At 39.2% G+C, this 16,502-nt stretch overlaps 1 protein-coding gene across 1 annotated transcript in view; it reads left to right on the top strand.

Annotated features, from left to right (window-relative positions):
* myo15b (myosin XVB) overlaps nt 1-16,502 on the top strand; it is a 98,529-nt gene that overhangs the window by 58,109 nt on the left and 23,918 nt on the right. Inside the window, exons 34-47 of the mRNA XM_038303200.1 lie at nt 1,329-1,432; nt 1,760-1,827; nt 1,960-2,044; nt 4,143-4,175; nt 6,985-7,038; nt 7,156-7,244; nt 7,342-7,611; nt 8,330-8,417; nt 9,051-9,224; nt 12,628-12,799; nt 14,243-14,333; nt 14,417-14,666; nt 14,775-14,881; nt 16,421-16,480. Coding sequence (XP_038159128.1) covers nt 1,329-1,432; nt 1,760-1,827; nt 1,960-2,044; nt 4,143-4,175; nt 6,985-7,038; nt 7,156-7,244; nt 7,342-7,611; nt 8,330-8,417; nt 9,051-9,224; nt 12,628-12,799; nt 14,243-14,333; nt 14,417-14,666; nt 14,775-14,881; nt 16,421-16,480 — 1,645 coding nt within the window. The remainder of the gene's footprint in view (nt 1-1,328; nt 1,433-1,759; nt 1,828-1,959; nt 2,045-4,142; nt 4,176-6,984; nt 7,039-7,155; nt 7,245-7,341; nt 7,612-8,329; nt 8,418-9,050; nt 9,225-12,627; nt 12,800-14,242; nt 14,334-14,416; nt 14,667-14,774; nt 14,882-16,420; nt 16,481-16,502) is intronic.

Genomic DNA, 16,502 nt, shown 5'->3' with positions numbered 1-16,502 from the left:
GGATGTCAACACACCGCGCCAGTCGCTTCCAAGCTAACAAGCAGAAACAACTCTGTTTACATTTTTTTTTGTGAGTTTTTACAGCACCTGTGGCTCGTTTTTTTGACATTAGGCTGACAGGAGAGGGCGTGTGAGAGAGGGGGAGAGACATGCGGCAAAGCCCTACAGGTTAGGTTTTGAACCCGGATCGGCCGCATGGAGCACTAAGGCCTCTGTACATGGGTCGTACGCGCTAGCCACTGTGCAACCTGCATGCCCCAACTCTTTTTACATTTTAAAACATGGCGCACCCGAGGATCAGGAAATCTGGGCTTCTCTGCTTCGACTGTTGCCTCCGCAACACGGTCCAGGATAAAGCAGAAAAAAAATGGTCGGCAGGAAACATGGAGCAGCTCTGGTTAGAGGGATTCAGACGGATAATAGAGAAACAATAAAGAATACTGACTACGCCCTGGTTTCCTTACATGTTGCTCTTCATTGTTTACTTTCCTGATTTCTGTGGCACTGGTGACATCACCAACTCTAACCCAGTGTGATGATATCACCAGAGCAGCTGCGAGCGAGGGGTTAGACCCAGCTTAATTAGCCAGTGGGAAGGGAGACAAATGCTGATTGTTAGCGGGTCGACCCACGTTTGAAAAACATTAATTAACCTGCTGTTTTCATTGGGAAAGAGGCTTTAATCAGCTGGTTAGCTTGCCTGCTATTGTTAACAGTAGTAAACATTAAAGTTTTGTATTCAGATGAAAAGCTTTAACCTCTGCTGTCTTCTAAACCTCTTTTAATTCCTTAAGTCCAAAGCCTGATCATTGTTCTCCCTTGTTTACTTATTTTTTGTTCTGAATTTGAAAAAGAAATTTCCACAGAGAAGAGGCCGTTTCTCAGCTCTACTAATACGCTAATAGGATCAGGCTACTCCTGATCTCCTTCTCACATGAACTCAACCTGCTATTCCTATTGGTGCATCATAACCGTAAGGAATGTATCTGTGTTTGACACGTCAAAATTGATAGAATAATTATTTTTATACATCGTGTCTTGACCTCTAAATTGGGAGCCCCTGGTCTAAAAGATTACATTTCAGTCCATAATTTCCAATATGTGGAGTCTGTCTGTTTTATTATAGTCAGGATGATTTAAAAAAAAAAATACAAGAAATAAAAGGTAATAATTTGAAGGAAAGCAGGTTTAGGCATGAAGCAAATCCAGCAACATCAACTCTTGGATCTCTGGTGTTTCTCCTCGACTGATTGGGACTTTGACAGATGTTCTGCTGCCAGCACTTTTTTCTTTATGTGTGATTTCTGTTTTTTTCTTTCTCTGTGCAGGATGCTGACCACTGATATGGACGACTTCATCCCACCAGCACCTTTGACTCAAGCTCCCAGGTTGCCTGACGGAAACGCCTGGGGAAGAGATCATCCACCAGAAAGTAATCACTGCATTCAGGCGATGTTAGAAACTTTAACGCTGTCAGGTTCATGTGTTGGGGTTCAATCTCAGTATCAACAGAACGAGCCCAGCAGGGGTTCATTTCAGCCACAAAATGGGGCCCTGAGGACACTGGGTCTTTAGGATACGGGGTCCTGAGGACACAGAGCCCTGAGGATAGGGGGCCCTGAGGACACAGAGCCCTGAGGATAGGGGGCCCTGAGGACACGGGGCCCTTTAGACACGGGGACCTGAGGAAAGGGGCCCTGACATCAGAGTGTTGTTTTGCTTACAGAGATTTCTAATACATGTTTCCTTCTGGCTGCAGGGCGCAGCAGGCGGATGGACAACTATGTTGATGACCTGTTTGAGCCGGTTTATGACCAAGCCCCTCCGGTTAGTGATGTCATCTGAATTTGTTTCCTGCTGTAACTGAAAACCAGCTGATTGTGGTTCCTGCTCCCTGAACCAGCCGCTCACTCTATTCCATCACTCATTAAACTTTTCATCTTCATCATCTGTGTCTAGGAAATGGATAGAGTAGCCATGTTTAACCGCAGGATGAGAGGAAAAGGAGGGATTGGACCAATGCAGCGTGGGATGTATGGAGGGGGTAAGAAACATCTGCATTATAATGACTTAATCTATTATATAAATTAAACTACATAACCATCACCTGAAAAGCAGGTCACACTAAAACTGAGCAGGTAGAGCAGAGTTTGAAGGACGGGTCAGCTAATTAGTTTACTGCAAAATGAATCTAGAAATAAGTAAAAAAAAAAAAAAAAATTGTTTTCAACCTTAATTTGAGACGAATGGCTCCACCCCTTTGGAATGGGGGTTGTTTGGCTTCTTTGTTAGCCTGCAATGCCTCATACCTGTCTATGTCTCTGAAAGGGGGGTTGTTAAAGGGAATTGTTGGCCTGGCTGAATAGGTGAGGTCTTCTGTTCTCCTGTAAAGAGGTTGGGGCTGAGATGATAGCGCAAAGCAATCAACTCTATCGCTGCATTGTAGCTGTATGAAAGCTGAAACCTGAGTCCCCCCTCTCTGTTTAAGGTTGGTTTTTCTTTCTTAACATTGATGGCTTCCTTCGCGCTTCTCTCAAACCACCTGTCTTCTTTGTCCAAAAATATGAACATTCTGGTCCTCAAAACAATGTCCTTTGTCTAAGCCAAAACAAGGCTTTGTTGGTCCACTCTATCTCTGACATTATGAATTGAAAAAGCTTCCCGGATGGAAAGTGGAACATCTTCAAACTTATAAACAAAGTCCAGTGGAGTGTTTTTTTTTTTTTTTTATCATTTTGGAAATTTTGTTCCTTTTGCAAATAGTCTGACTTACCTCCTCAATTCAAGAAAAACCTATTTAGATTTCTGTTTTCTTTTGATGTTCCAGTTTAAATCCAAGAAACATGGTACTGTAGGTAACATAAAATGGGCTTTTATATCATTTAGAGCCCAGATTCAATTTAAACTCAGTGTGTTTTGGGTGTGCTTCGGTGGCGCAGTGGTTAGCGCACGCGACCCATGTACGGAGGCCTTAGTCCTCCACGTGGCCAACCCAGGTTTGAATCTGACCTGTGGTCCTTTGCCGCATCTCTCTCTCTCTAATTCACCCTTTCCTGTTTAAACAACGAGCCACTGGTGCCGAAAAGACACGAAAAAACAAAACAAAAAACTAAGGAAATTGTCTGTTAATCCAAAATAATGAATGCTTATTGGTGTATTTCAAAACATCTGACCAAAATTCAAGTTTTTTTTTCTGACTTTGGGTTTGAGGTGTTTCAGCCTAACTATGGAATGAAGGAATGAATATGAGTTAGAGTTACAGCGCTGATGAAAACCTTTTAAATCTATTTTTTAACACTGTTCTCGTATTGCAAAGAAAGGCCAACCAGCCCTGGGTCTGCATGGGGAGGCAACCTTAGAACATTAAATATACTTAGAATGAAACTTGAGTCTTTTTCCATAGATGCTTAGCGTCGCTGATTGACGAACGTAGTTGCAGTAATGAAATAATAACCTCCATTTAATCTAACATCTAACTGATCACGAAAAAAAAAATGATGCAATTCTTTTTTCAAATGGGAATAAATTCTGGCTTTGAGTTTATATTCAGTGTTTATGTTGATGACAAAACCTTTTGGACAAAAAAATGCACACAAATGTGTTTATTCGGCTGTAAAGTCAAGTTCTGTCAGATGAGCATACTCCATCAGTCCAGCATACCTATAGTCAATACCCATTTATTCCTTAAGTTTATCCCTTTAATTTTGAATGAATAATAGGCTTTAAACTACCTCAACGGGCGTGTATCCCTTTAATCATGTAAAAAAAAAAAAAGATTTAACTACTTACTTTTCGGTGTTTTTGAAGCGTATGGCGATCTGACCTTAAATTGTTTTTTTTTGTACATGACTAAAAAGATTCACGCCCGTTGAGGTAGTTTACAGTCTATTTTTCGTACAAAACTAAAGGGATAAACTCAAATCTGACGTCTTGCATATTGGCTATAGGTATGTTGGTCTGAAGGGGTATGCTGATCTGACAGAACACCGGTCAATAAAAGACGATGGGAGAAAAATAGTAAGAATACGATGAGGGTAGATAGGTTTCATTAAAACCTTTTTCTATGTAAATGTCTTTATTCAGAGAGAGCCTTGGTGACTGCTTGGTGAGAATGACAATTTAATGGATGCTTTGTGTTTCAGGTATGCCCATGACAGTGCCAACCTATCCTATGGGTAAGTGGTTAGGCTCAGATTGGTCACTACTGGTTTTATATTTAACCATTTTCTGGTGCAATTTATTAGTGAATTAAAAGAAAATTGTTTTACAGTGTTTGCATAAATTCTCTGTGGGACACAGAACCACAGACCCCAGGTGCGGCACCGATAGCATCAAACTGGAACCATAAGTTTAAGGTCCAAAAACAAAACAACTAGATTCAGTTTTAATGGATGTCATCATATACATGTACTCTTTATCAGACAATATTGTCCCAAAATATAGAACATTTCTATTAAAAAAAAAAATCGTGTCATCTGTCAATCCAATTTTTTCGGTCATAGCATCTTGATTCATATGTCGCAGCTAAAATACTCAACGGTTGAAATCAGAATCCTTTCCTTTCCCATTGAGTTGCGTCGCAGTGTTCACGGGGATGGACGTCTGTGTCTCCAGCAGGTGTAGAGCTAACAGAACTGGCAGCGTTGCGAGGCAAGGGCTCAAACATGTACGGCTGGAAGCCTTCTACACCAAACCAAGCTTCTGCTGCCCTGGCGTCCTCTTCCACAACATCTTCATCCCGCTTTCCTCCTCTAAATAAAAAATGGATGATGGAGGAGACTCATCCACGACCTCCGACACTAAACTCTCCTCCTCTTGCATGTTTCCTCTGTCCATAGCGTTCCTTCACAGTGTCGTTTCTAAGTCACCAATTTAGTGCTACTTGGTCCCAATGGAAATTCCCATTGGGACCCTACTAGCACTAAGTTGCTAACTGGTTAGCAAGATGCTTCCGACAAACCGGCCACAACCAAACTTGCTTGCAAACCTTCCGCCACAATAATCCCGCCCCCTTGATAAACGACCAATCACATTCACTTTATTCACCCGCGTACAGTCGGGCACCACTGGGGAGAATTCGGAAATGCAACGTTTGGAACAGCCGCTTCCCTACGACTTTAATGCCAATAACATGTCTACCCTGGAAGAATTTGTTAGTAAAATCATTTACTATGAATAAAATGTTTTTGTTTTTTCTGACAGGAGAATGAGACAGAGGTAGTAAAGATAAAATTATTAATTTGTAAATGCTTACCATCTTGTCCCATTCTTCACTGGTATATTGCCAAGTAGACGTTTTTCCTGCGAAAACCCTAATATTTACGCTGCTGCAAAGTTTCTATGTCAAATTAGAGTAACCTAACCCTAATCCTGCACCCAATCTTAAACCTATAAAAATGAATACAAATTGAAAAATATAAAATTTGTAATGGAAATTGAAAGAATTATGTTTGCTAAAAATATTACAAAATATGTGTTGAAAAAAAATTTAAATTTGAGAAAGAATAAAATATGAGAAATTAGGAAAGCTGGGCTTAAAAACGTGTTTTTTTAATTGAAAACTTCATTTCTGGATTGCATTTTTTTCAAATGTGTCTCACAGGGACAAAAACAGCTCCTTATTTCCCTAAGCGCTGTCTTACAGGCACAGGCAGCCGTCCTGAAGTCAGAGCAAAGAGAGCCGAGACCTGCTCTGTTTTCCCACAGCTAAATCCACCCTGGATTACAAAGCAGGATATGATATAATAATGAAAACATCATTTTTAATCTGGTCATTTTTTTCTGAAACTGTTGCATTGAAATAATTACCTCATTATCACACAGCTTCAATCAGTTATTCACCTCCTAATACGTCTATAAGTTAGTTGTATGCAGTGTGGATGCATCTGAACAACAGCTTCACGACTTTGATAAAGTTAATTATGACAGTTTTGATTCAGATTCCCCAGAACCAGGCTCAGTGTGAGTGGCCTTCTGCTTGGCCGGCTAGGTGAGAAGACAGAAGCAGACATGGGAAAAAAAAGTAGAAGCACTGATCTATAGATACTCTCTGTTAGAAAAGGTAACGGCAAACTAGCTCCACAGGTCACTCTTTCTGGAAAAGAAACCGTTAACCACACGCGCTCTAAGCCAGTTTTCATGTTGAAGGATGAAAGAGAGAGCATCCAGTTGAGACCATAGCTATGTGTAGCAGAGAAACAGGACTAAAAAGTGGAAAAGGCCCAACTCTAGCATCTTTAATTTAAGCTGCTGATGGCAGCAGCACAGCTGATATTTCTCTCCAGGATGGAGTCACAGCCAAACAGCAACAGACCAGATGAAGCTACTATGAGAAAAAGCAGAGAGCAGAACGTTAGAGGTTGAACTAATAGATTCTGCAGAGTGGAAGAATAGAGATAGAATAAAGCAGAATGATGAAATGGGGGTCCCTATGTCCTCCAGCAGTCTAAGCCTATAGCAGCATAACTATAGAGATAGCTCAGGATAACCTGAGCCACTCTAACTATAAGCTTTATCAAAAAGGAAAGTTTTAAGCAGGGTCTTAAAAGTTAAACCTAAGTCATAAAAACAGTGAATCATGTTAAATAAAAAACTTACATCTTACAAATATGAATCTCTGACGAATTTTAAATGATCTGTATAAATTAAATCAAAGATGCGTTTGAAGGAGTAAATATTTCTGCTATTCAAGGAATTTTTTTAACTATCTTAAATATATTTTAGAAACCAACTGAATAGATTTACTGATATGGATCAGTCCCATTTTTACCAATACATTATATGTTCTTCTTTATCGGGATCGGTAATGATATTATTATAGGGGGATCTCTATGTTGAAAGAATAGAATCAATTAACTTTTTCGTGACAGAATGGCTTAAAAGTAACCAGGAGAACTTCTGTTATTCTTTCCTCAATTTTTAAAAAAATTAATTAGTTTATAATTTTTGTATTTTAATATTCATGCTAACTTTTCTGTGCACCAGTCAACCCTGCCATGCCCGGTTATGGAGCGCCCGCCATGATGCCAAATATGCCAGGTAATCCTCCTCTGAAGCTGATACCAGGTTGTAGAAGCTCTAATGACCTGTTTAATCTTAACCTCCCCCCACATCTAATATATAACATATATCGCCTCTATTATTGTGCATATTTAGCCATGATGCCTCAGACTCCTGCTGTCAGTGACCCCATGCAGATGGCAGCAGCTCAGCAAGCTCTCATCAACCAACAGGCCTTACTTATGGTGAGTTCCAGAGAAGTTTTATCTCAAGGAAACATTAAACTCTTCTATCCTCGCTTTTCTCCATTATTTTGGGTTTCTTTTTTAATTTGCCGCATAGGCCCAGCAGATGACGATGCAGGCGATGACGTTGTCTCAGAAGCAGACAGAGGAGCAGCAGAAGAAGGAGGAGCAGCAGAAGAAGGAGCAGCAGAGGAAGGAGCAGCAGAGGAAGAAAGAGGAAGAGGAGAGAGAAGAGAGAGATCGGCGGTCCAGGCGGAGTTCAAGACGACGCTCCAGAGAACGCCATCGTTCTCCAACTCCCTCCCCTCCACCTGAAAAGTCCAAAGCATCTGGGAGTAAAAAAGCCCAGAAGCAGCCAGAATCAGAGGTATTTCCGATCGATCCGTCTGCCTCTGTATTTATTTAAGCATATCTCTGCCTGTGTATGGAGTGAACTTTCTTCCATTATTGTTACAAATGAAAAAAAAAAAAAAATCCAGAAATTAAACTTTAAAGCACGTTAAAAAACAGGGGTTTAACAGTACCTTTGCTCATTTCTTATGTTATATAAAAAAATAATAATAATAATTTTTTTATATATAATTTTTACCTTTATTTTTTTTTTCAAAAAAACGTTTTTTATAACAGATTTATATTTTTACAATTTTCCTTGTCAGACTGAACAGCATATTTTTCAAACGTGTTTTTCAATGGATCGCATTCTCTTTGCTTAAAGCCCGATCATAATGTTGCTAACGTCCAACAGACCAATAGAAATGCTTCTTTGCTCCTCACACCAGAAGAAAGCCCGCCCCCCAGTGAAGAGAATTTGAATTTATTTACTTAGTAGTTTTCAATGTTTCATTTCTGGATTTTTTTTCCATTAATGCATCAGTGCACCCTAACTCACAGCTTAATTGAATTAGAGGTAGTGAAACTGACATCTCAATTACAATGTAAATTTTAGTTGACAATAAAGAAATTGATTGATTGATTGATAAAGGGGCAAAGTGTATTTTTAAGATGGCTTGTTTTGTTCTTGCTGATATTCTATCACAGGTAAAAACTCGATTTTCATGATCATATGTTGTCCTTTACTTTCACAGCCAGAGGAGGAAGAGGAGGAGGAGGAGCTGCCAGACCCAGAGGACCTTCAGTCTTTCAGAGATAAGAGGGAATTCTTTCAAAAGATTGGTAAACTGACTTAACTCTTTAAAACCAACACTGTGTCTAAACATCTGCCCTAACCCCTCCATAGAGAACCTTGAAAAAAAAGTGCGCTCATGGTCACTAGACGAGTAGATATATCCCAGAATGCTTTGCAAGAGCTCTTGCACAGCATCATGGGATTTGTTTTGGGGCTGAGAAAGAACAAAGATGGCACAGGATGTGTGCAGGGAGGCGATCATCTGTCTGAACGGTCAGTCAACTGAATTCACTATATAGTGATGGAGGGGTCAGGGGTCAGGGCGGACGTTTGGAAACAGCCAAAGGGTATCATATTTGATACATGGATTTTTTAAGACCTCTGCATCATTATCGTGACATTTTGTTTTTGAAAAGCCTGATTTATGCGATTAGACACATGCAGTGAACAGAAAATGATAAAAGACTATACAGAAATGCCTATTGTATAAAAAATGATGTAAATAAATTATCTAATTTAACTTATATCAAATCCATCTTTTTTTTATTTCATTTTTTGGAAAGTTCAATGACAACTTTAGTTTAGAGAAATTGTAAATTTTATGACCCTTTTTTCCTGGCCCTGGCTTTAAAGGATTGAAGTCAGGGTTCTGTGACTGATGTTTCTGTTCTGTCCTACAGGCAGTAAACCCAAAAAGGAAAAAAGAACTCCCAAAAAACAACCATCTCCTCCAGCATCAGAGAGGGAAACTAAACAGAAACGTCGTCAACGTTCACCAGTTCCACCATCCCCACCGCCACCATCCCCACCCCCACCCTCTCCACCACCCCCTCCTGTACCACCGAAGCCTGAGGGTAAGAAAATGATCATGTCCATCCATCATGGATGGATGCATGGAGGATGGATGCATGGAGGATGGATGGATGGAGGATGGATGGATGATGGATGGATGGATGGATGGATGGATGGATGGATGGATGGATGGATGGATGGATGGATGGATGGATGGATGGAGGATGGATTGATGGAGGATGGATGGATGGATGGAGGATGGATGGATGGATGGATGGATGCATGAAGGGTGGATGGATGGATGATGGATGGATGGAGGATGGATGGATGGATGCATGGATGGATGGATGGATGGATGCATGAAGGATGGATGGATGGATGGATGATGGATGGATGATGGATGGATGGATGGATGGATGGATGGATGGATGGAGGATGGATGGATGGATGGAGGATGGATGGAGGATGGATGGATGGATGCATGGATGGATGCATGGATGGATGGATGGATGCATGGATGGATGGATGGATGGATGGATGCATGGATGGATGGATGGATGGATGGATGGATGCATGGATGGATGGATGGATGGATGGATGGATGGATGCATGGATGGAAGGATGGATGGATGGATGGATGCATGGATGGATGGATGGATGGATGGATGGATGCATGGATGGATGGATGGATGGATGGATGGATGGATGGATGGATGGATGCATGGATGGATGGATGGATGGATGGATGGATGGATGCATGGATGGATGGATGGATGGATGGATGCATGGATGGAAGGATGGATGGATGGATGGATGTATGGATGCATGGATGGATGGATGCATGGATGGATGGATGCATGAATGGATGGATGGATGCATGGATGGATGGATGCATGGATGGATGGATGCATGGATGGATGGATGCATGGATGGATGAGCGAATGTCGGCCATATATATTTTTTTCTTCTCCCAGCTGGAATCTTGAAAGTCACGTGACTAGGACGTAAAACAATAGAAAGCGTATAGGCAGAAGAAATGTAAGAAAGAAGTAAGAAAAAATGGCCATTAATGTACCTCCACTACGTTTTGCAGTGTGGACCAACGTAGTGGGGGTACATTTTCCCATGAGACTGGGTTGCCATATTACGACTTTATTTTGGCCATGTTACGACTTTATTTTGGGCATGTTATGACTTTATTTTGGCCATATTACGACTTTATTTTGGCTATGTTACGACTTTATTTTGGCCATGTTACGACTTTATTTTGGGCATGTTATGACTTTATTTTTGCCATATTACGACTTTATTCTGGCCATGTTACGACTTTATTTTGGCCATGTTACGACTTTGTTTTGGCCATGTTACGACTTTATTTTGGCCATGTTACGACTTTATTTTGGCCATGTTACGACTTTGTTTTGGCCATGTTACGACTTTATTTTGGCCATGTTACGACTTTGTTTTGGCCATGTTACGACTTTATTCTGGCCATGTTACGACTTTATTCTGGTCATGTTACGCCTTTATTCTTGCCATTTTAAAACTTAATTTTGGCCATTTTCTGCCTTTATTTTTCATTTTGGCTATGATATGACTTTATTCTCATGTAACGACCGTATTCTGGTCATATCACGACCGTATTCTGGTCACGTAATGACTTTATTCCCGCTATGTTATGCCTTTATTCTTGCCATTTTAAAACTTACTTTTGGCCATTTTCTGCCGTTATTTTTCATTTTGGCTATGATATGACTTTATTCTCATGTAACGACCGTATTCTGGTCACGTAATGACTTTATTCCGCGTTGTTACAACTATATTCTGACTATGTTATAGGGCTGGGCGATAATTCAATAACGATATATATCGATCGATAGACGTGTGGCGCAATAGAAAAAAAGAGGGTCGATAAAAGTTCGATAAAAAATAAACGCAGTTTTCCTTCCTTCTCATTGTAGCCTAGCATGTAGGTTTATGCTAGTCACTGCTTCCTCCCAACCAATCGCAATCGCGGACCCAGACATGCCGTCACCAAGCGCAGCCCTCTCAAACCACAACACAGAGCACATGAAGATGTGCAGCAAGGAGAGGCGGAGGAAATTGTTTCAAAGAAGGGTTTTTGTAGTTCGGCAGTCTGGCAGTATTTCGGTCATGGCAAGTCGGACCAAAAACAAACCACAGTCATCTGGAAATGTGTCGGTAACCAGTGAAAACCAAGTCTAATAACACAACCAACTTTTTTTTTTTTTTTTTTTAATCATCTCAGCCGCTCACACCCGCAGGAGTACGAGCTGTGTAGGCCCCGGCTCTCCTCCGAGGAATCTTCGGAAAATAGATATATATTTTCAGTTCTGGGCAGTTTACCACGTAGTTCTAACAATTGAGATAAAAATGCTGAGGGGCCAGAAACTTCAAGGTTAAAGCAGAAAACGGGGGCGGCGGCGGCGGTGGGGGGGTGGGGGGGGGGGGGGGGGGGGGGGGGAGGGGGGGGGGCATTTATTTATTTGTTATGTTTATTTTGGTCACTTTTCTGGTCACTGTAGTTTATTCTTTGTCAGTATTTAATAACATAACCCAGGTCTCTTAAGTTATTTTTCTTTAAAACAATTCTGTTATGGTTAAAAAAGTTGGTTAAATAAAGATTTAATTCGAAGTCTGTGTTTGTGTTTTTTATTAAAATTAAATCATTTAGCAATATTATAAAAAGTCCAGGCAGAGCTGCACATAAAATATGGTTTCAAATCTTTTCAATAATTATCGATATCGATCAATATGCATTTTTTTATCGATAAGCTTTTTTTCTATATCGCCCAGCCCTACTATGTTACGACTTTATCCTGGCCATTCTACGACTTTATTCTGTTCATTTTATGACTTCATCCTGGTCATGTTACAACTTTAATTTCTTAATATACAAAGTTATTCTGTTCATGTTACGACTTTGATCTCATGATCTCATAATGTTACATTGTTTTTGTGGTCATGTTAGGATGATTTATTGTGGTCCTTTTACAACTTTATTCTTGTCATGTTACGCATATTCTGGTTATGTTATGACTTTATTCTGAGTCATTTTACGAATTTATTTTGGCCATTATACAACTTTAATTCTTAATTTACAAAGTTGTTCTGCTCATGTAACGGCTTTGATCTCATAATGTTAGAATATTTCTCTGGTCATGTAACGACTTTCTGTTAGGACTTTATTTGGGTTATGTTAGGTCAAACTAATGCTTCTCATTAAATATCGAAACATTACCTCACCACCATGGCTGTAGGTTCATGTAGGATTGATTGATTTTGCTAGGGGTACGAATAACCATAGTTTGAAAGTTTGTGAGCCCTGTGGATGATACGGGCACAATGTCATGTTTTATTTCTCTTTGGCGTCTACATTACTTCAGTGAAGGAAATTAATCAATTAAAACATGTTTAATGTTTTCTTCGTGTTGTCTCTTGCAGTACGGCGTCCTCGCAGCCCTCCAAAGAAGGAACCAAAGCCTCCTAAAGAACCTTCTCCACCTCCCAATGAAGAACCAAAAGCCGAACCAACTTCCAGTATAAGAGATATCATTAAGCAATTCAACAGTCGACCACCAGCAGAACCCCAGCCATTCGAGCCCGTGAGGCCTGTGTGAGTAACGTCTTGTTTTTACTGAAATATTGAAACGCGGTGTTCATATGCCTGCTTTATCTTGCTGACCTTTTACAATAAAAAATAACAAACTTTGACATTTCTAAATAAGTTTTAAAGATTTGTATTTCTATTTTGGTTCAATAGTTTGTTTCTGGAGTTAGAAATAAAGATGCATTTTTATTGGTCTGTTGGACGTTAGCAACAGCATTTTGATTGGTTAAAAGCGTTTGGATCGGGCTGATAGTGAAAACAACTGTTACCGCAGTTAGAAAACAGTTTATGGAACTTAATCTGAAAAAGAGAATTTTGAAAAAAATGAATTTTAAAATAAATACAATTAGGAAAAATTGAATAAACAATAGAACATAAAAAAATGAGAGAAAAAAATGATTTGACAAATTATATCTAAGGAGAAAAGTTTACTCTCAAACTCTTTTTTTGGTTTATGAATTTTTTAAAAAGTTTTATTGCTGGATTGGATTTTTTTCTTATTTTCTTTGAAGACACATTTTTGTTTCGCTGCAATAATAATGGAGCAGAATTCCCTCCATACTTATCATGTTTATCATCTAAATAAAGGAAGAAATGCAGCCTTGGCTTCGATAAGCTCCCTAGTAAATTGGCAGCACATGTTTGTTGATGTTTTCTTTGACTTGAGTCAATAAAATCAGTATCTGAATCAGCCTTGGAGAAAATGGAAAGTAACTAAATCTGAGGCCTCAGTTGTTCTTATTTATATGGCAAAACCTCTTGTTTTGTTCAGTTTTATCTATGATTGAAAAGGATTAAATCACAATAGTAATTATTTGGAAAATGTTTGCCTGTTATTTTTTCAATCTTGTTGTTCTATTTAGTTTTTTTCCCTTATTTGTTTAGTTCTCTGTTCTTTATTTATTTACATTTATTTAGCGATGGCCATTTGATTTCTTTACTTTGAGTTTATTTTGCTGGTATTTAGCGCTGAAACATTTATCGATTATTGAAATAATTATCAACTAATTTAGTAATTGATTAATCATTAACTGGAGCATAGAGACTACAAAACTTGAACTTAGCTGATAGAGTGACCCACTTAGAGCAGGAATTAGATCAAAACCAAAAATATTCAGTATTTTTCATTAAGATGAAAACAAAATTCTTGTGTCAATCTGCTCTATCCAGAAATGACATGAAGAACATTTTTAGTTTCACCTGGTTTAATTCTGTAAGAAATATTCTCCTCCGATTATTTATCATTTAATCAAATTAAATAATGATCAAAATAATTGGAAGTTGCAGCCCTACAGTTATTGTCCTCGTATCTGTTGAAGTTTCCCTTCCTTTGGGTTCAGAGACCATCCAGAATTAAAGAAAACAAGGTTTTAGTTTTTTTTTCTTAGTTTTTTAGGTCAAAAAGAACTTTCCAATTTTTTAAACATTGTTTTGTTATTCATCTTTTAGAAAACAGAAAAGATCATTCCTTAAGAAGAGTGACCCAAAAGAGGAAGCTCTGGCTAAACTGAAAAACAGAGGCCCGCTGCCACAACAACAGGTAAGCTGTGGAAAACAAGCTACTTGTGGATTTAAATTATTGATTCTCTGTTTTAATTATCTTTTATTTTTTATATTATGCAGAAAAATGTTTCTTCTCCGCCACCACCGCCACCTCCTCCACCAAAGGCCCCCTCTCCTCCGTCCACCAGGGGTCGCAGGGTCATTTCTCAGGATATGCAGCAGAAGCAGCGCCCCCTGGAGGAGCTTTTTGGCCCCCAGCGCTCCCAGAATCCTCCCCCTCTTCCTCCGGACTCCCCACCACCTCCTCCAGAGGAAGCCCCCATCTTCATGAACATCCCAGACCCTCCTCCCATGCTTGCTCCTTCTCTCTGTGGGTACCTCTCCTTTGAAGATAATTTAATTCAATCATTTAATGTGAAAATCCTGCTGCATGATTGAGCACTGAAGAGACATTAAATGTTCTGCTGTTTGACTCTAGATGACATGCTTGATGATGAGGGCTACAAATCTCAGCTTCACCGCTTCTCCGCCGGGGTTTTCTTCACTCTCTTCAACATGCCGGGAAAACTTTTCCTGCGAAAAGAAGTGAGACTCTGCTTACATCACACACATTTAGACTGTCAACTACGCCTGTAAAAAAAAAAACCCACAAATGTTCAGGGTGCCAAGCGTTCGTCCTGATCGTGTTTAGTCCTTTTTGTTGTTGTTGCAACAAAGAAAATGTTTTGTAAAAACAAAAGATGAAAAAAAGGAAATCTAGAAACGAAACGTTGAAAAACATCTTAATATAAAAAAAAAATCTTCAGCATCATTGCTGTTTTTTCTGATTTTTAAAATGTTAGAGATTTTACAGCATGTCAGCTCAAGGCACTTTACAAGTCAACCAGGACATACAGTCAGTTTGATCAAAAGTTTTCTATCTAAAGAAAACCAGTTGGATTTTACTGATTACTGAACTCGACAGAGAGAGCAGAACGTTAGAGATTGAACTAACAGATTGGGCAGAGTGGGAGAATAGAAATAGAATGAAGCAGAATGATGAAAAGGGGGTCCCCATGTCCTCCAGCAGTCTAAGCCTATAGCAGCATAACTATAGAGATAGCTCAGGATAACCTGAGCCACTCTAACTATAAGCTTTATCCAAAAGGAAATTTTAAGCCTAGCCTTAAAAGTAGACAGGGTGTCTGCCTCACGGACTAAAACTGGTAGTTGGTTCCACAGGAGAGGAGCCTGATAACTAAAAGATCTGCCTCCCATTCTACTTTTAGAAATTCTAGGAACCACTAGTAAACCGGCAGATTGAGAGCGAAGTGCTCTGTTAGGAACATAAGGAACAATCAGATCTCTGATATCAGATGGAGCTTGGCCATTTAAGGCTTTATATGTGAGAAGGAGGATTTTAAATTCCATTCTGGATTTAACAGGAAGCCAATGAAGAGAAGCCAGGATAGGAGAGATATGATCTCTCTCTTTCATTTTCATCAGAACTCTGGCTGCAGCATTTTGGATCAGCTGAAGGCTTTTAACTACAGTTTGTGGACTTCCTGATAGTAAAGAATTACAATAGTCCAGCCTTGAAGTAACAAATGCATGGACTAGTTTCTCAGCATCACCCCTGGACAGGAGATTTCTAATTTTTGCAATATTCCTCAGATGAAAGAAGGAAATTCTAGAAACCTCTTTGATGTGGGATTTAAATGACAGGTCCTGATCAAAAACAACACCAAGATTTTTTAATTTATTATCTGAAATCAGTTTAATCCCATCCAAATGAAGTGACTGACTAATCAGCTTCTATTTCAAAGGCTCTGGTCCGAAGACTATAACTTTACATTTTATCAGATAATTTCCTCCTCAGGATTCCCTCTGAACTCTGGAGAATGGATAAAAATGAGAGCGATTTGTTTCCATTTGGATTGAAGTGATCTGTAAATTAATGCAGTTTGTAAACCTCAATCTGAAAAAGATTCATTTTTGAAAAATAAAAAGCTAAAATGTATAAAATCTTTAAAAAACAAAAGTAAAATTAAAATTTTTTTTGAATAAAATGAAGCAAAAGCGATGTCATATGCTATGAAAACAACAATAAAATAACCAAACTGAATAAGTTTATTTTTTCTGCAGGTGTTTTATCCAAAAGAACGTTTCAGCCAGCCTTACGTCCTGAACCTGTTGTGTGAACAAGTAAGTATTGATCAGCTGGATT

This window comes from Cyprinodon tularosa, unplaced genomic scaffold (genome assembly GCF_016077235.1).
Source record: "Cyprinodon tularosa strain WSP-4 unplaced genomic scaffold, ASM1607723v1 ctg508, whole genome shotgun sequence".
Classification (NCBI taxonomy): Eukaryota; Metazoa; Chordata; class Actinopteri; order Cyprinodontiformes; family Cyprinodontidae; genus Cyprinodon; species Cyprinodon tularosa.
This window is presented reverse-complemented; position numbering and strand designations above follow the sequence as displayed.